We start from the raw sequence: 19040 nt of genomic DNA, 5'->3' as shown, positions 1-19040 counted from the left end.
TGTCTAACTTTACAGAGTTTTGTTAATTGTGTTTTGATCCATCTCAAAAGAGTCCCGGGGTGAAAACATGCTTAAAATCTATCGTTCCGCTCTCAAAATACGTTTTCTCTTCAGTGTCTTATTGATAAAGATAAATTTGCCGTTTCTGTCTACTGATTGCAGGCGAATGTTTAAGATGTAGAGCGAGTTATCTACGAACAACAGAGAATGGAAAAGGAATAATTATTGCTAACAGGAAACTCTAAAGAAGAAAAAGAGACTTTACTAATGCACATAGCGTTGTTGTAGCCATCGAAGAATAAAATAATCAATTAAATCAACAACAACAACAACAACAACAACAACAACAACAACAACAATCCTATTTATTTTATTTTATTTCAGGTTCCATTCAGTTTCCTTTGTAACGAAAGACTTAATTTCCCGTCGTGCACCTCGCAGGGCGGAGAGGGCTTCCTTGTCAAGATGGCGGCTCCCTTGACACTACTTTTGATTTTAGCTGTTACAATCCGTGCAGCTCTTTACAGATCCAGTTTAGCGGACTTAATTGCGGAGAGGGTGGAGGTGGTGTCTCCGCTGACCGCCTGGAAAAGAGGTAAGCCGGGTTGTAGCACCTTTATTGGGTCAATTTTGACGCTGAAACGCCGCTCCAGTTGCTTCCTCACCTCGGCTCTGTTACCCGGTAATTTAAAGTCGGTAACGTCAAACCGGTTTTGCTACAAAAAGCTAGCTTTGCTGTCCACGTTTAGAAAGCTCACCAACGCTGCATTTAGGGGTATTTCGCAGCCCTGTTAAGTTAGCTTAGACTCGTATTTCGTTGTTTCCTAACGGAGATCCTCATTGTGTGGAACAGCCAACAGCAGGGCACCAGCGTCTGCACTCAGAGCAGTAATACTCCAACGCACCACTTCAAAGCACTGATACTTCATTCGAGTACAAATACTGCATATATTACTGTGCTGGGCTCATTTATCAGCTGACACTGTAACCTGTTTATAATAAGCCATTTTCATTTTATCGAAGTCAAATGTTGAATATTGTACCTTTAATATTTCCACAGTGGTACTGAGACTGAGTCTTTTCTACAGTTCTCTTTATTGTCTGCTGGTTGAAGTTGAACAAACAGGAATATTAGTGTTTAAAAGAAGAAGAAACAGAGGACACACTGAGTACACAATAAAGTTAAAATGAATAAAATCAATACAAAGATAGCAATAAAAATGGATCCCGTTGTCTTTGGGTCCACACAAAATATTAAGAAACAAAACAGCAGTTTAAAATCCAACATATCAGAATAAGAGGAGGTAAAACACTTCAATCATAAGGAAATAAACGTTTTATGTAAATATGGATCCTTTGTTGGCCTTTCCAGCTGTGGTGCTCAGCGTTGATGTGAAGGTGCGGCTGTTTGTTGGGCCACACTGAGGTTTTCATATAAAGGCATAGAATGACTTAACACACACACTACATGAGACACAGTGAGTGAATAATGTGGAAACACCACAGCCCTTCATGAATTGTCCATTGGCAGTTGTAACAGGAAGTTGCATTATTGTGGAAAGGCTCTGTCGCTGATTGCATGCGGAGGAGAGAAACGTTATGACAGAACAGCCCAAACCTGAACAGCTGCCTCTGTGACAGGGTTTTTTTTTGTTTGTTTGTTTTGCAGTGGTTGAAGGTTTGGCTCTGCTTGACTTGGGAGTCTCACCGTACTCTGGAGATGTTTTCCATGAGGTGAGAGAAGCACACACGTATACCTGCATGATGTCGCCCCCAGCCCCAGCTCACGAGAGAGGACGAGTTCATAAGAAATGTTCATAAGCTCAGCTGAGTCACCTTCATTACCCCCTGATTAATAAGATCTCAGGGCTTTCTTTGCCCTCGGTTTTGCCTTTTGCCTACCTTGTTGGTGGCACGGCATGGATCAGGATGAAACCATTTAAAAAGGCGCATTTCTGCTAGAATAACTTGAATGTATTTAGTGTGAAGTTTGTCTGAAAGCACCATTAAAAGCAGCTGGCAGAGATGCATTTTGCTTTTCTGTTTCTGTTGGCTGCCTGTAAGTCAGACTCACAGGAAGTGACATCACGTAGGTGAGGTGGGACGATATCGATTAGCAGAGTTGTTGTAGCTACAGAACATTTGATTTGAGCGCCTTCATCCCTAATTTCTTCTTTTCTCTTCAGACTCCGCTCATCATTTACCTCTTTCACTTCGTGGTGGACTACGCAGAGATAACATTTATGGTGAGTGAGAAGACGAGGAGCATCTGATTTTACAGGAAGCCAATCCAGAAGTGACATTTTGGTCTGAATATTTGCAGCGCAGCATGAGCACCAGGTATAAAGGTGATCTTTAACGTTTCAGAGGCTCAGCTGCTCGTTCTGTCTTTTTTGTAGTTGGCTGACGTGGTCACTGCGGTGGCGCTCTACATGGCAGTGACGGAGTACAACAAACAAGTGGTAAGAAAACACTAAAGTGTCTCCAAAAATACAGAGAAAACATTTCTATATTAAAGGGAATTTCAATTTACACGTGTTGATATGATGATTTGGACAATGTATGATCATCAGCTGTATGTGAAATATGTTACAACCATATTCTAAGACATGGATTTATTATTAGAAAATGAAACTAAAACTTTGCCGTTCAGCGTGTTATTTGGTATTTTTCTTGCGTTGTGCTTGTAGTGACATATTTAATGTGCTGTTTCAGTTCAGAAAGCAGAAGTTTGCCTTGGAGGCCGACCGTTACCCCCTCGACTGTCTGGAGCTCATCAGAAGCCCCAAAGAAATGTACTACATCCCTCTGAAAGTGGCCATGTTGTAAGTACCACCACCTCCCAGTACATTCAAACCGAGCATGTTTCCACACAGCAAACTCCCACATCTGTTAGATTGGACCTTCTACAGGCTGATATCCTGCAGTCTGAAACTAAGATGGTGACCATGGTAAACATTTAACCTGCTAAACATCAGCATGTTAGCATTTTCACTGTGAGCATGTTAGCATGCTGACATTAGCATTTAGCTGCTGCGGGCATGACTGTGTCTGTAAAACATTTTAGTGCCTGGTGGTATCAGAGAAGTATCCGTGAAGTTCTGTCATCACATTTTCTTCTTCTCTCGCAGTTACCTGTTGAACCCGTTCACCATCCTGTCCTGCGTTGCCAAGTCAACCTGCGGCCTGAACAACGCTGTCATCGCCCTCTTCATCCTCGCTACAATAAAGGGTAACGCTGGACTTTAACGGCAAGCCTCACATGAGTTTTCTGAAGGCATTTTTGGATCCATCACTCCAGTTTCTGCCTGAGTGGAACTCTTTTCTGTTTTTTTCTAATTAAAAATATCAATAATAAGTAATATTTTAATGCATTTACTGTCTGAAATACTTAAATTTAGTTTTCAGGCATTTTGCTGAAGCTCTTTTCCAGAGCAACTTGAAATTAAAGCGGCAATAAAAACATGCAGCGATTGTTTGGTTTGAATCATTCTGTGTTTGTGTTGCAGAAAATGTCTTGCTGAGTGCCATTTTTCTGTCCTTGGCCACATATCAGTCCATCTATCCTCTCACTCTGTGTGCTCCAGCGCTGCTGTATTTGATGCAGGTATGTTAACGTGTGAATGGACGCATGCGTTTTTCACTCTTTTCTGTCTCTCCCACTTCCTGCTGTTTTCTGTCCTCTTTCTCCTTTCTCTCACCCTTCCCTCAGAGCCCCTCTCCCCGTGTCTCTCTGTCTTTCTTTAAACATTGGAATATCATGTCCTGGGTGCGTACCTTTGATTGACGCCTCTCCACGTTGCCGTTTCTCCTCCCCCAGCGTCAGTACATCCCCGTGAACTTTCGGCGGTTCAGCTTCTGGTGGCTCATCGCTCAGTACGCCTTCATGTACCTGGGCAGCCTGTTCGTCATCGTCTGTCTCTCCTTCTTCCTGCTCGGCTCGTGGGACTACCTGCCGTCCGTCTACGGCTTCATGTGAGTGACGAACTGAAAGATTGAGCCAAAGATGAAAGACACCCGTTAGGACTGAATAATATGCAAAACAAAGTGATCATTTTGACGGATGAAGCGATATGAGTCGTGTTGAATGTTTGCCATATTGTAATTTTGATGATACTAACAGCGGTCTGGACTCGCTGACTTTCCATAACAGATTTACATACTGAGATGTGATCTCAGCGCAGGCAGAATCTAGATAACGAACGCTCATTCATACCAGGTGTCGACGCAGAGGACGACGTATTCAGAAACACATCAGGTCATAGCAAATGTAACTGTTGGATGTTTCTGTGATGTTTGACTGTACAGACGTGACAGAAACTGGAGAGAAAATCTGTTTTGGATGTGAGATTTTTTTTATTGTTCAGGATCAAAGTCAAGTGAATGGAAGTTTTGACGATGTTCTTCTGACATTTTAGCTCCTCGAAGTTAAAATTGATTTCAGTATATGTTTCAGTTGAACACAGCGTCTGTCCACCAGAGAGCGCTGACAAGCTTCTTTTTTCCCTGTTCATTCACATCATGTGTTCATGTTTACGTGTTTTCCTCCCTGCAGTCTCTCGGTACCCGACCTGACCCCGAACATCGGCCTCTTCTGGTATTTCTTCGCCGAGATGTTTGAGCACTTCCGCCTCTTCTTCCTCTGCGTCTTCCAGATCAATGTCTTCTTCTACACCATCCCTCTGTCCATCAAACTCAAGTGAGTGCTCTGCTTCTCTGGCACACCATCTGTGCTTCAGTTCATGCAATTCAGAGGCTGAATTTGCTTACAAATGTATGTGTTACAGGGAGCATCCAGTGTTTCTGATCTTCATGCAGTTAGCTGTGATCTCCATCTTTAAGTCTTACCCCACTGTGGGAGACATCGCCCTCTACCTGGCCTTCCTCCCTGTCTGGAGTCACCTACACAGATGTGAGTATTCCTTCAGCAGTTGTCATTTTGGGTTTTCACCACCTGGTTTTCAGCTTTGGATGGAGGTTAACAAGCTAACGTTTAGCATGTAGCTGCTGATGTTTAGACTCCCCGATCGGAGTCCTCTAATACTGAGTCTGATCCACCTGAAAATGAGAATTTCCAAGTGAAAATGACAATTTAAGAATGAACTTAATTCATCCAGAAAGATTTTTTTGTGCTCAGCATACATAATAAAAATAAATATACACTGAACACAGCAACAGAGACGAGACGCAGCAGACTTGATGATGGATTGGTGTTGGAGCTTGAAGGGAATCTGTGTATTCTGCCAGTGCAAATTTTTCACGTTCACACACTTATTATCACTTGCAGCGAAATGCTCACACTGTCGAGGCCGGCTGTCATAAAAGAGAGCAGCTTTTTAACACTTGCAGGCTGAGAAGAACAGGAGAGAACAGATCGGCTTTATTTTATCCGACACGAATCCATTAAAATGTTGTTTTTACACAGATCTGATGTAATCTGTCAAAGTGAAGCCGAAGATGATTAAATTCAGTCGTCAGTTTTAAGTGTTAGGCAAGTGGAAATGATGGCCTCCTGGTGGCTGCAGACGGAACAACAGGCCACCAGTGAAACCATTAAAATTCATCCTCCTGGAGCTGAGAATGTGTGCAGCAGCACATTTCACAGCTGTCCATCCAACAGTTGTTGAGATATTTCAGCCTAAGAAAGTGACAAACAGGCTGAGATTTAAACACTGTAAAGCAAATGTTGCATTGAAATGAAATTTATTATCATCTGTGATGTTTTCTTTTGATACAACAAAGCATTAAACATGAATTTCAGGCTGAACGTGTTGACACAAACCGTCTCTGTCCTGGTTTCTCTCTTTGTTCAGTCCTGAGGAACATCTTCCTGGTGTCCTGCGTCCTGCTGGCCTGCTCGGCTCTGTTTCCCGTCCTCTGGCACCTCTGGATCTACGCCGGCAGCGCCAACTCCAACTTCTACTACGCCATAACGCTGCTGTTCAACGTGGCACAGGTAGGACGGTCTGGACAGCGGGGATTCGCTCATGGGTCTTTTTCGCTGCAGACGTTGTGACATGTTACAGTAGGAAAACACTGAATGAGGTTCAGTATCTAACACTTGTTTCCCCTCAGATTCTGCTGGTGTCTGATTATTTCTACGCTTTCTTGAGGAGGGAACACCATCTCAGTTACGGACTCTATCTGAAGAGGAAAGACGGCTCCGAGGCGACACTCGTCCTCAAATAAAACACACTGGTATACGTTCGCCACCTGGCCGGCAGCCTCCACCAGGAGGGAACCTGCCGAGGCCTCGCTCATCCTCACGGGGAACAAACACAAACTGAGGAGGATAAAAGACTCAGGAGCCTTTCTGCTCCTCAGACAGAACATTAGCACACGTGCAGAAAGTGTGTCTGGTACAACGTCATATGCAAACTGCAAGTCACAACATACTACATGACAGACGCGTGCAGGGGCGGGTGCAGAAACCTGCTTCCCGCCATGTGAAGCAAACAGCTGAACATCTTTTCACTTTTTCCTCTGGAGCGCTCTTATTTTGAAGCCTCACTCTACCTGGAAGATTCACCTGCGAGGGTGGATTTTATTTTGAAGCCCTCTTCCTCCTGACCGCCGCTCTAGAAGACTTTTATTTTGTTCATCCTACAGCTCTGTCCTGGGCTTTTATTTTGAAGCACCACCTCTCTTTTTTTTTTTTTTTTCTGGAAGGAAATGTGGGGGAGGATCTCAAAGCCTCGTTCCTCTTTAAACACCAACAGAATAATGAAAATGTGGGAAACTGCCTCTGATTGGATAATTCCTGATATCCAGCTCATGTTTTGTGTTGTTTCATGTTTTCCTGATCACTTTCTTCATGTTTGCCTTTCACACAATTTTCACACAATCTGCTCTTTAGTGAACAAACTCTAGATCATCAGTGTTGCATCTCATCTCAAGCGAAAACCAGTCAAACCGATACTAACCTCATCCACGGTGTGTGAGAAATTAACTGGATCTGTGATCAGACGGTTCCCACGATCACCTGATCGAGAGCAAATCTGACAACAGTGAATGTGTTTGAACGAGTGCTTAAGTTCAGGATCCGCGTGGAGAGGAAGGCTGCTAAGATCACATTTTTAACCCCCAACAAAGGACACAATTCCAGCTAGAAATCAAAGTTTGGCCTCATAATGTGCCACCAAGTGAATCACCAACAGATAAAGTTTCATGTTTGTCTTTATGTCTGCGTGCATGATCAAAGTTAATATAATGACATTATTGTTAAATTAAGATTGAACGTTTAAAATGAATCATTCCCCGACCATAAACCTGTCAAAGTGTTTCAGAGTCCACGAGTTTACTCGTCAAACTCAGTGCTCTCATGTAAAGGACTTAGCTTAGCTTAGCATAAAGATCAGTAACTTCCTGGATTCTCCGCTCCAGCCAAGACCAGATGACACATGACCTCAGCAGAGCAGCGTGTTGTTTTTACTCTGTGGGGCATCGTGTTAATCAGTGTTTTTTTATCTTTGGGTCACAGCCAGGCTAGCTGTTTCCCTCCGTTTTCACTCTTTATGCTAAGCTAAGCTAACCAACTGCTCGTCTGAGAGTGGTGTCAGTCTATCCAGCCATTTTTTTTCCCAAAATGCTAAACTTAAAAAGATTCAAACAGGAAACTCGTATGCAGTTTAACACCTCAGTGTCCTCACAGCGTGTCCCAAGTCTGCTCTGCACTGACTGACAGTCTGTGCTACGTGCTAACCATCATACTTCACTGTTTTAGCTGTTAGCATGTAAAAAGTTAACAAACTGTTTTATACTAACAGGAGATGATGCGATACATGCATCATCTCACTGTTAAACTTCAGACACAGAGAGCAGACGTCTGTTTGAAGAGTGAATATTTCATTGTTTTGTTCTCCTCCTGCGCTCCTCCATTTCCTTTTTGCACTGCATTGTGGGGGAATTGTGTCCATCAACAGCACTCAAGAATGAAAATACCTCATACTGACTTTTTGAGCATACAGTATGACCACACTACATATTCAAAGCCTGCTCTGATTTAGTGTGTAGTGAGGAATTGGGACGCACCCCCGCTTGTGTGTTTGGTGTTTTTCCATTTGATTCTCTTTGTCTTTAATCTGGAATCTTGAAACGATGACTGTAATGAAGAGTTTCATGCTAACAAACATTTGTGCCCTTAGCAGAAATTACAGACACACATCTGCTTAAAACCCTTAAAATCAGCCTTAAACAGCCTCAGCAGTGTTGGGACGCTTCGGCTTTATTTTAGAATATGAAGTCCACAGATGAATGTTTTTGTTTAATAACTGGCTTCTTTTGGCCTCCCTGTGAAAATAATGACATAAGCATCAACAGCTTTCACAAAAAGAAGAGCCACTGATTGAACTTCAACCTCAGCGGCTAAATATGAGCAAAAACATTTATGATTTAAGCTGGTTTTCATGTGAAGTGACAGTAAGATCTGTGACAAAGCAGCGAAAAACATCCGAAACTGTCGAAACGAGTCGCTTCAGTTTCTTTCTCCATGTTTTTTAAACCAGTCGACCGTCGTCGTTTTGAGACCAATGAGTGAAAATCAATTTGTGATATTTATTTATTTGCTGCACTACAGAGATTTAATTTTTATTTCAGTTTTTTTCAGAAAAGGAGGAGCTCCTGTGTTGTTTTGATACTGTGTAAATGAATTTATTTTGTTTTGTGAATGATATTAAAATGCAGAGTGTGAACGGGACGATCTTATCTAATGATTATTAAACTTGAGGTGTTGGTTTCACCTGTCTGTTTTTAATTGTCAGCACTGACGCGTGTGTGAGGTTGTAATGAATCATAATTTGCATTTTTTTCTCTCTTTTGTCTTTATCCACGCAGAAAACTGAACGTTAGATGTGAGCGCAGCAGCGTTTCATACCAGAATGAATAGCATGTTACGGCAGGTGTGAAGGTGGGTTTAAGCTTTGAACAACCCAAACACATCAGAGCTCAAAAAGCTGTAGGTTAGATTAAAGTTAGGCGTCATAGACATAACTAGAGGTTATCGTAAGGCTGGGTTGAGGTTCAGCAAGACAGAACACTGCTTTTAGTTTAAAGCGTCGAATGTCTCCTGCAGTGACATACTGAAGCATTTCATGCTTTTGTAAATTCAATTTAAGACTTTCAATGTTTTCTGCCTTTTTATGGAAATTAAATATACTTGTTAAGACTTTTTAATACGTACAGACACTCTGTGGAATACAATGTGTTTAAAATTATCAGTACATGGTTGTTTAAATTGGAGCTCATCCATATGTTTTTACTTGTAGACTATACTGCTTTGGTCATGTTTAAAACTTAAGAATTTAAAATTATCAGTCACGTGCAAATGTGGACTATTTATTATTAAGTATCATCGATATTATTATTCTGACGTTTCTACAGGCACAAATCCTGCATGTTGTTCTTGAAATGTGACTTTATTGGTGAAAAAGGAAGGAAAACAAGAGAAATTAAACATTTTGGAATGCGGCCGGCAGTTTCTTTCAGTACTTGAACGCGGCCAAATATTCCCGGGAAAAAAATAATACGTCATAAACCCCGCCCCTGCTCCAACGCTTAGAGAAGGGCGAGTTTGTTTTGAAGCACGGTGTGTCCCGCCGACACTCCCAGGTCACACAGCCTCAGATCGACTGTCTCCACCCCACCGAGTGAACGAGCCTCCCTGCGGGGATAAATAAAACCAAGCTGAGGCACGTTAAGACCCCGCCCCTGTTAAACGAACCTGCCAATAAGAAGACAGAACGTCAGTGGCGGTTTTAAATATTCATTACTTTTCGCGGGCTTTGAGTGTCACGTGATCGTTTCGCGCGAAAAGCGACTGCCGGCAGGAAGAAGAGGTTTCTTTCCAGGACGCAGAGAAGAGCAGACGCGGAACAATGGCGGTGAGTTAAAACCGTTAAACTGGACAAAATGTCTGACTGTCGGCTTTGGTGCGTCAGCTGAAGGAGAGAGGAGTTAAACTCCGCACATGTTTGTTTGTAGTTCGAGTTTCCTGTTTGACAGTGACGCTGAATCACTGACTGAACTTCACATTAAAACGCCTTTAAAGTCAAACCTGCGCTGAACTGGACGCATTAACGTTAATTTGACTTTTGCTCACATGATCAATAATCATGTTGCTGTTGTTGTTGTTCTTGTTGTTGTTGTCGTCTTTGTCTTCTTCCTGTAGAAAAACATTCTTGCCATGTGGCTCTTTGTTAGCCTCTAACTGTCGATAAAGCATCAGACATTAACTCTACAGATTCATGGACAAAACGTGTAAAACCCTCGAAACTAAAAACTCTCTCCTCGTTCTCCCTCGTGTCATGTTGTTATCTTCGGTTTAACCTCGTGGCTTCGCTCCCTGCATCTCTGTCAGTTACCGTGGCGGTTTGTTGTCAGCTGTGTCAAAGGAAATTAAGGGTTTTTAAAGCATCTGGTAACTTTAAATTCACGATTCCGAACTGTGATGGAAGACAAACTCGTCCTCTGCTGAAGTAAATGTCCATTTCAGGCTTTGTTGTCGCGTGTGGAAAGAAGAGACACAACAACGCAGGTTTTAAAAAGGGAAACGTGACTTAAAACAAGGCAGAAACTGTTAAAGTGATGAGTGAGAACAGGTGAAGATTTGCAAACTAATTGCTAGAGTGCATTTATTTTTTCCACATATTAAAAGCAATGTTTGAATATATACCACAATGTTAAAAAATACACTTACAAGTACAAGTACTGCATTCAAAGAAGTGAAGCTCTTATTGTGCAGCTCAGCTTCAGTCTTATATATTGAATTATTTGATCATTATGAATGTCAAATTTACATTTTGACAAACACAATATTTCCATGACAGTGGACTATAATGACAAGTAGAAATACAAGTACAAGTACCTCTAAAGTAAATGTACTCAGTTACTTTACACCGCTGGTCACAATGATTCATTAGGTCTTAAAATAAGATGGTTAGTTTTAGCTAATGTACAAATGAAAAATTTCACATTAAAGGGGAGATGAGAAAGAAAACAGAGCAGACGGCAACAAATCAAGCAAACTGAAATAAAATCTGAGGACTGAAGAAAACACTGACTTCAACCTACAGGCACTGAAAACTGTGAGATGACGCTCAGACTCTGTGTACTAGTACTGTTAGTCAGGTAGATAACGTGGTGTACTTTGATTGTGTGCTGCGGACAGGATTCCTCCGAGTCGTACCACATGGCCACCAGCCCCAGCCGAGCCTCCCGGAGGGGCGACCCGACCTCCAGCCCCGGGCGAGACCTGCCGCCCTTCGAGGACGAGTCGGAGGGGCTGCTGGGGGACAGTCAGCTGCCCGGAGAGGAGGAGGACGGGGAGGAGCTGATCGGGGACGGGATGGAGAGGTGAGCACGAGGATGGATTTGTTCCCATTTTCAAATGCAGATTCACTTGTTAAAGTTTTGGGACCTGATGAGTCTTTTTCCCCTCCGACTCTGCTCAGGGATTACGTAGCCATCCCGGCCCTGGATCAGTACGAGGCAGAGGGTTTGGACCTGGATGACGAGGATCTGTCGGAGCTGTCGCCCGGAGCCCGGGCCGCCGCCGAGGAGGCCATGAGGAGGAGGGACAGGGAGCAGGGCATCAGTGGCCGGCTGAGGAGAGGACTGCTGTACGGTGAGGAGAGCACGGAGGCACAGTGCTGACGGGAGCTTTAGTTCCAAAACTCAGAGCGCGATTATTCCCCAAACACAAGACAAAGAAAACTAAGAGGAGTTTCAAAATCCATAAATATGAATTTTTTACATGTTGAGCTCGACATTGTTTCACTCGATTGTGTTTGAGTTCATAAAAGAAACAGATGTTAGACAGACGTGCTGCAGGAAAGGAGGCGTGATGGGACACGTCTGAGTGGGGATTTAATTAGATTTCATTTCGTTTGACCGCAGACAGCGAAGACGAGGACGACGAGCGCCCGGCGGCTCGGCGGAGGCGGTTGGCTGAGCGGGCAGCAGAGGGCGTCGCAGATGGAGAGGAAGAGGAGATGATCGAGAGCATCGAGAACTTGGAGGACATGAAGGTTGGAATGCTGCTGCTGCAGCACTGAGAGCGAAGGGATGTGCAGAGGTGGGACTGGTGCTTCTCCAGCTGTGGGTCTGACTGTTTGTCCCGCTCTGCAGGGCCACACCGTCAGGGAGTGGGTGTCCATGGTGGCGCCCCGGCTGGAGATCCACAACCGCTTCAAGAACTTCCTGCGGACCCACGTTGACGAAAACGGCCACAACGTCTTCAAGGAGAAGATCAGCGACATGTGCAAAGGTGGCTCAGCTGAACACACACACACACACACACACACACACACGAGTGGATCTGATTGGCGGTTTTGAACGGGTGAACTTACATCCTGCCGTGTCCTTCCAGAGAATAAAGAGAGTCTGGTGGTCAACTATGAAGACCTCGCAGCCAGAGAGCATGTTCTGGCCTACTTCCTCCCAGAGGCCCCGGCTGAGATGCTGAAGGTGAGTGAACTTCTGTTGTTTCATCGTGATAAATCTGAGGCAGCCTTCACACCTGACAAAGTTTGGGATGTTTAGGTGACCTAAATCGACCCGTAAAAACCAGCCTGTGTGTGTTTGGACCAACATGGCGTCTGTGTCCCGTCAGGTTTTTGATGAAGCAGCTAAAGAAGTGGTGCTGGCCATGTACCCGAAATACGACCGCATTGCCCACGAGATCCACGTCCGCATCAGCAACCTGCCGTTGGTCGAGGACATCCGCTCACTCAGGTAATGTTTTACTGCTCCCACCTCTGTCTGCTCAGCGTCAGTCCTGGAAGAGGGATCCTCGCCAATGCTGCGTTCAAGTCACGTGGGATCGATGATAGAGACATGAAAGATGCTAACGACTACACACTGATCACTGAGTCAGTCATGTGAGCGCTGATGCTCAGAATTATTTTCTAACAATACTTCCACTAAATTTGGCTTTAATTGCTTTGAAATGTGCAGTTTGACTGATGTGAGGCGTCGTAGTTTTATCCCAGATGTAATTCAGACTTGGATGTTCTATGGTGGAAACTCATAATTACAATGACTCTGATGTGACTTGAACGCAGCGCAAGATTTGTTTTTTCCCTGCAGTGTTTTTCTGAATGTGAGTTGAGGATCTGAGGCCTGATGGCGTCGTGTGTTCTGCAGATTGTGAAGTCTAATAATTGGAAATGTGGAATTTGTGGGTTACATAAATAAAACTGACTTCCTGTGAACCGTAAACACAAACACGGCATGAATCATTTTCTGCTGAGAGCAAAGCAGACATCTGGATCGATGTGAGCAGATGGAAGAGTAAATAATGCATGTTGAGTTCAAGGTCCACACACAGCAATAAACACAAGAGAGGTTGAACTCGGTGCTTAAACTGATGGTGAATAAAATGAAGCTACGACTCAAAGAGCCACAGCTTCATCTGCAGCTTTCTGCTCTTTCGAACTCTTCTTCTTCTTCTGTCCTCCTCAGGCAGCTCCACCTGAACCAGCTGATCCGGACCAGCGGCGTGGTGAGCAGCTGCACCGGCGTCCTCCCTCAGCTCGGCATGGTCAAGTACAACTGTAACAAGTGTAACTTCGTGCTGGGACCCTTCTTCCAGTCCCAGAACCAGGAGGTGAAGCCGGGCTCCTGTCCCGAGTGTCAGTCTCAGGGCCCCTTCGAGATCAACATGGAGGAGGTGAGCAGGACGTGTTGGTTTGCTGATGTTGATGAACTTCATCCTGCGCAGAAAATATGAAGAAAAAGCTTCATTGGTTCTCTTCGTCGTCTTTGTCGCCGTGGATTAACCAATCGTCTTCCTCCTGCAGACTGTGTACCAGAACTACCAGCGAATCACCATCCAGGAAAGCCCCGGTAAGGTTGCCGCCGGCCGCCTCCCGCGCTCGAAAGACGCCATCCTGCTGGCCGACCTGGTGGACAGCTGCAAGCCTGGAGACGAGATCGTGAGTGAACTTAAGAACAGGAATAAAACATGTGAGACGGGTCACGAGACGGTCGCTGATCCGTTTTTAAGGCGACACTCGCCACATACGTTTACATACACACCAATATTCCACAATATTTTGGATGAAGAATATTTTAAACCAGGACAAAAACCAGAATGTTTTGAGCAGGTTAACGTTCTCAGTGAAAAGAAAACGACGATTACGGGATGATTTTCTTTCTCAGGAGCTGACAGGCATCTACCACAACAACTACGACGGCTCTCTGAACGTTTCTAACGGCTTCCCAGTGTTCGCCACGGTGATCCTGGCCAACCACATCACCCGCAGAGACGAGGGCGTCGCCGTGGCCGAGCTGACCGACGAAGACGTCAAGGCCATCGTCGCCCTGTCCAAGGACGAACGCATCGGAGAGAGGGTGAGGCGGCGTTAGAGTCGGCCTCTGAGGTTACTTCAGGGGTCAAACCTTTTTTAAGTGACGAAGATGAGTTACCGCCACAGATGTTTGCTAACTCGCTTTCTGTCGTATCTGCAGATCTTTGCCAGCATGGCGCCGTCCATCTACGGTCACGAGGACATCAAGAGAGCCCTGGCGCTGTCGCTGTTCGGAGGAGAGCCCAAAAATCCAGGTAAGCGGCTTCGGGCCTGAAGCGACCGTCCAAACGTCCGTGCGTCCTCCCGCTCGTCCCGTCGCTCAGCCGCTGTTTGCTCTGTCGTCCAGGTGGGAAACACAAGGTGCGTGGAGACATCAACGTGCTGCTGTGTGGAGACCCGGGAACCGCCAAGTCCCAGTTCCTCAAGTACGTATCAACCAGTGCATGACCACCAAGAGGTGGAAACACCGCAGACGAGTGAACGTTTGATGAATGAAAGATGAAACATAGTTTTTTATTTCTCCATTGAAGGAATAACAAATCATCTTGTTTTCCTGAGATGTAAATGTGATGCCAGTCTTATATCTCTGACATATATGATGCTAGCAATCTTTTAGCCTAGCTTAGCTTAAGCAGTGACTTCCTGAAATCTGCCTGACGACCTCCCGATGACAGTAAGACTGCATGAAATGTCCCGCACATAACGTCCACGATCACAAAAACATGTCGTTTTTACGTTCCTGTTTCTAACTTAACGACAGAACCAGGCTAGCTGTTTCCCCCCGTTTCCAGTCTTTGTGCTAAGCTAAGCTAACCAGGTGCTGGTTGTCGTTTCATATTTGCTGCACAGACGAGAGTGGAATCAATCTTCTTGTCTCAGCGAGAGTGAAATGTTGAAATTAAACTTGTAGTCCTGTTGGATTTTTGTGTGCAGGTATGTGGAGAAGGTGGCGAGCCGTGCGGTGTTCACCACGGGTCAGGGGGCCTCTGCCGTCGGTCTGACCGCTTACGTCCAGAGACACCCAGTGAGCCGCGAGTGGACGCTGGAGGCCGGAGCGCTGGTGCTCGCCGACCGCGGAGTCTGTCTGATCGACGAGTTCGACAAGGTGAGCCGAGACACGACCGGGTGTGAAACGCACTCGCTTCCTGTTCCACTTCTGACAGGTTACTCTGTGCAGACGGCGCTTTTCTGTCATAATGAGCTAACATGTGACGCCACCGTGTCCTCCAGATGAATGACGCAGACAGGACGAGTATCCACGAGGCCATGGAGCAGCAGAGTATCTCCATCTCCAAAGCCGGCATCGTCACCTCGCTGCAGGCCAGGTGCACCGTCATCGCTGCCTCTAACCCCATTGGTACGAAAACATTCGCCTGTTTGAAATCAAGCTAATTCTGCACCGATCGCATGAAAATTGAGCTAAAAAGAGCCGATATTCACGAGCTGTCAGAGATATCAGCGTTTCTGCTCATGGTTTTATTTTATCACTGCAGCGTCGCAAAGCTTTAGACAGTATGATGAGTTCAAGTGCAGCTCTGACATTAGACTTTTGAGAGTTGACTGTTGATTCACATGAAGCTTTTCGCAAACATCGTGCTCTTTCCTAATTTATGTGACACTTGAGATAATCCACATGTTCACTATTAATTAGTTGCTTGTCAGCCTGCAGATTCGCCTCATATTGATTTTATTATTCGTCATACAAACGACTTATTCTGCACGAACACAATCTACAACCACAAGGCCGATCACTAAGAGCTTTCCCTCAATAAACTCATCACTGCTTATTGATATTAAGGATGGTCAATGTTGGACATGAGTTATAATCTTAATAACCAAACCTTGACCCTGAGCACCCTCAGAATGAGTCATTAATCAATAAGGCATCGCTTGTTCGCTCGCAGGCGGCAGGTACGACCCCTCCCTGACCTTCGCCGAGAACGTGGACCTGACAGAGCCCATCGTGTCCCGTTTTGATGTGCTGTGTGTCGTCCGAGACACCGTCGACCCCGTGCAGGTACACACACACACACACACACACACACACACACACACACACACACACACACACCCCTTCGTACCTTTCCTTACTGTCTGTGGCAGGTAAAGAACTGCTGCCCTTCCAGTTGATGCTCAGTGAAAATGAGTTTTTTCTTGTAGTTGCTGTGTGACTGTGTTCAAATGATTGTGAATCAGACTTGATCATGTTTTGGTTCTAAAGTTTGCTGAGAAATGGGAATCTTATCAGCTTTACTGCCAAATGTATTCAGTCTATACCAATATTTCCCTGACGTGTTAGCGGAGGTCTTTGAACGCCTCACAGGCGCAGCTCAATAAACTGTGAGGGAAGTTATTCTGACTCTGGCTTGTGATTGGCTCTTCTTCCAAACAGGATGAGATGCTGGCGCGCTTCGTGGTCGGCTCGCACATCAAGCATCACCCTAGCAACAGGGAAGGGGGCGTGGCCTTAGAGGAAATGGTTCTGCCCAACACGTCCGACGTGCCGCCGATTCCCCAGGAACTCATGAAGAAGTACATCATCTACGCCAAAGAGCGGGTACGAACCCGCGCTCTTAACGTCCTCGCAAACCCATTTTCATGTTTGTCATTTGTGTTTTTGTTACCAAAATGTTGTAACGTCTGTGGTTTTAAACATTTTTTTAATCACCTTCTAGCATTATGTATGAGTCAGGAAGTGTTTTAACAGACCAAGAGGCAACAAATGGCTTCATGCTGATGGGAAGAAAAGTTCTGCACGTCTTTGGTTCAGAAAAGGAGTCTAACGCTCATAAATGTAATAACTGATTTCTTGTGCCTGCAGGTTCATCCCAAACTGAACCAGATGGACCAGGACAAGGTGGCTCGCATCTACAGCGACCTCCGCAAAGAGTCGATGGTGAGCCCGCCAAACCTTTCGCTGACGCTTGTTTAGAAATCTACAGGAGGTGAAATAACAAGTGAAACGATGGCATTCAAGGTCCAAATTCATTAAAACCACTGTAGTGTGAAAAGGGCTTTGCTGCTGCTTTGAATGCTTTGAAAAATCAGCCATGTTGCTTTGGTCTCAGGCCACAGGAAGCATCCCCATCACAGTTCGTCACATCGAGTCCATGATCCGCATGGCGGAGGCTCACGCCAAGATGCACCTGAGGGACTACGTCCTGGAGGACGACGTCAACATGGCCATCAGGGTCATGCTGGAGAGCTTCATCGACACGCAGAAGTTCAGTGTCATGAGGAGCATGAGGAAGGTGCGTGACCGCCGCCGGATTCTCTGTTTAAACGCCATCAGAGTGAAGTTGAACAGTCGCCGATGCTTCCTGGTTTCACGCTTCATAAAGTCTGTGTGTGTGTTTCCGTCCAGACGTTTGCGCGCTACCTGGCCTTCCGCAGGGACAACAACGAGCTGCTGCTCTTCATCCTGAAGCAGCTGGTGGCCGAGCAGGTCACGTACCAAAGGAACCGATACGGAGTCCAGAGTGACGCCATCGAGGTGCCTGAGAAAGACCTGCAGGACAAGGTAACAACAAGCTCATCTCATCGTGCTAACACGCTAAATGCTACATGTCTCTAAGATTTTGTCCCACCTCTGCCGTCCACTGAGAACAGAATCCAAGCTCTAATCACCTCCTTTTGTCCATGTCCTCCCTCATCCTCCTCCTCCTCCAGGCGAGACAGATCAACATCCACAACCTGACGGCCTTTTACGACAGCGACCTCTTCCGCTCGAACAAGTTCAGCCACGACGGGAAGAAGAAACTGATCCTGCAGCAGTTCTGAGAACCTCACCGCCCATTCCTCCTTATCTTACTCCTCCTCCTCTTCCTCCTCCTGCTCCTGTAAAATGCTTCATTAGCTCTATTTAAAGCCCCAAAATGGGTCACTGGGGGAAAAACATGCAGGTTCCATCGTGTTGGACTCCAGGGTGGGGCAGCGTCGCCTTTAGGTCTTAGCTGATGGCCGAAAGGACTTTTTTTCTCCACATGTATGAAATTGTTCCTCTGGAGGAAGCAGGCTGTGATAGATGGTCTGAGTGGGAATCACAGAGCGGTGAAACTCCACAGAAATGTTTCTGTTGGAGCTTTAAATGCTGGAAAAAGCAGCAGTGAGAAAGAGGTGGATCCTTCACAGGATGGTGAAACAGCCTCTGATCAGAGGTTCAGCTCATGTTCGTCGCTCGTGTTTCGCTGCGTCACCACAGAATGATCTTCCCGCTGTGTTGGTCTGTTTCTGCGCTCAGGTGAGGCTGATTGTAAATAAATGTACATGTTTAAGTCCCTGTTGAGGAAACGGGATTCATTGTTTCACTTAAAGTCCCCTGATTCCTGTTTCCAGCTGTTCAGACGGAGGACGTTTCACTCACTGACTCTAGCTTTTTGGAACTTAAGCCTCCGTTCGTCATGGCAGATAATTAAGACAGAGTACTTAAAGAGGTTAAAATAACGTTTGATGTTTCTATCGTTGGAAGTCACTTGATGTTGGATTGTAGGTCTGTTTTGATATTAAACTTGTCATTGTTAAATGTGTCTTTTGTCAACTTTTTGTCCAGATCTCAGGCTGCTTCATTCATGAACTGATCTGATTGAGCTCTGCAGCTTGATGTAGATTCAACAGCTAAACGTCTGTAAATGGACAACGTTAACGCAGGAGTTTTTTTAAAAATTTTTTTAGCATCATGTGGGACATAATCTTCACTTTAATCTTGCAGCTGTGGAGTGGAGCTAATGTGAGGCT

General features: G+C 45.3%; 2 protein-coding genes across 2 annotated transcripts; both read left to right on the top strand.

The window, feature by feature from the left end:
* Positions 1-445: 445 nt before the first annotated feature.
* On the top strand, positions 446-8737 carry pigu (phosphatidylinositol glycan anchor biosynthesis, class U). The gene is made up of 12 exons (XM_076745543.1): positions 446-595; positions 1670-1734; positions 2187-2246; positions 2400-2462; positions 2716-2825; positions 3132-3232; positions 3510-3607; positions 3821-3975; positions 4556-4699; positions 4788-4912; positions 5814-5956; positions 6076-8737. The coding sequence occupies exons 1-12, from the start codon at positions 466-468 to the stop codon at positions 6187-6189; spliced, it is 1308 nt and encodes a 435-aa protein (XP_076601658.1). The 5' UTR covers positions 446-465; the 3' UTR covers positions 6190-8737.
* A 1085-nt stretch (positions 8738-9822) lies between these two features.
* Positions 9823-18712, top strand: mcm2 (minichromosome maintenance complex component 2). Its single transcript, XM_076747872.1, has 20 exons — positions 9823-9878; positions 11165-11349; positions 11448-11620; positions 11893-12023; positions 12124-12262; positions 12365-12462; positions 12608-12729; positions 13459-13666; positions 13797-13931; positions 14158-14349; positions 14467-14560; positions 14653-14731; positions 15240-15411; positions 15537-15663; positions 16211-16323; positions 16699-16863; positions 17128-17202; positions 17375-17557; positions 17671-17826; positions 17976-18712. Exons 1-20 carry the CDS (start codon positions 9873-9875, stop codon positions 18084-18086), a joined length of 2664 nt encoding a protein of 887 aa, XP_076603987.1. The 5' UTR covers positions 9823-9872; the 3' UTR covers positions 18087-18712.
* Positions 18713-19040: the final 328 nt, after the last annotated feature.

The sequence above is a fragment of the Chaetodon auriga genome, chromosome 2 (genome assembly GCF_051107435.1).
Source record: "Chaetodon auriga isolate fChaAug3 chromosome 2, fChaAug3.hap1, whole genome shotgun sequence".
Classification (NCBI taxonomy): Eukaryota; Metazoa; Chordata; class Actinopteri; order Chaetodontiformes; family Chaetodontidae; genus Chaetodon; species Chaetodon auriga.
This window is presented reverse-complemented; position numbering and strand designations above follow the sequence as displayed.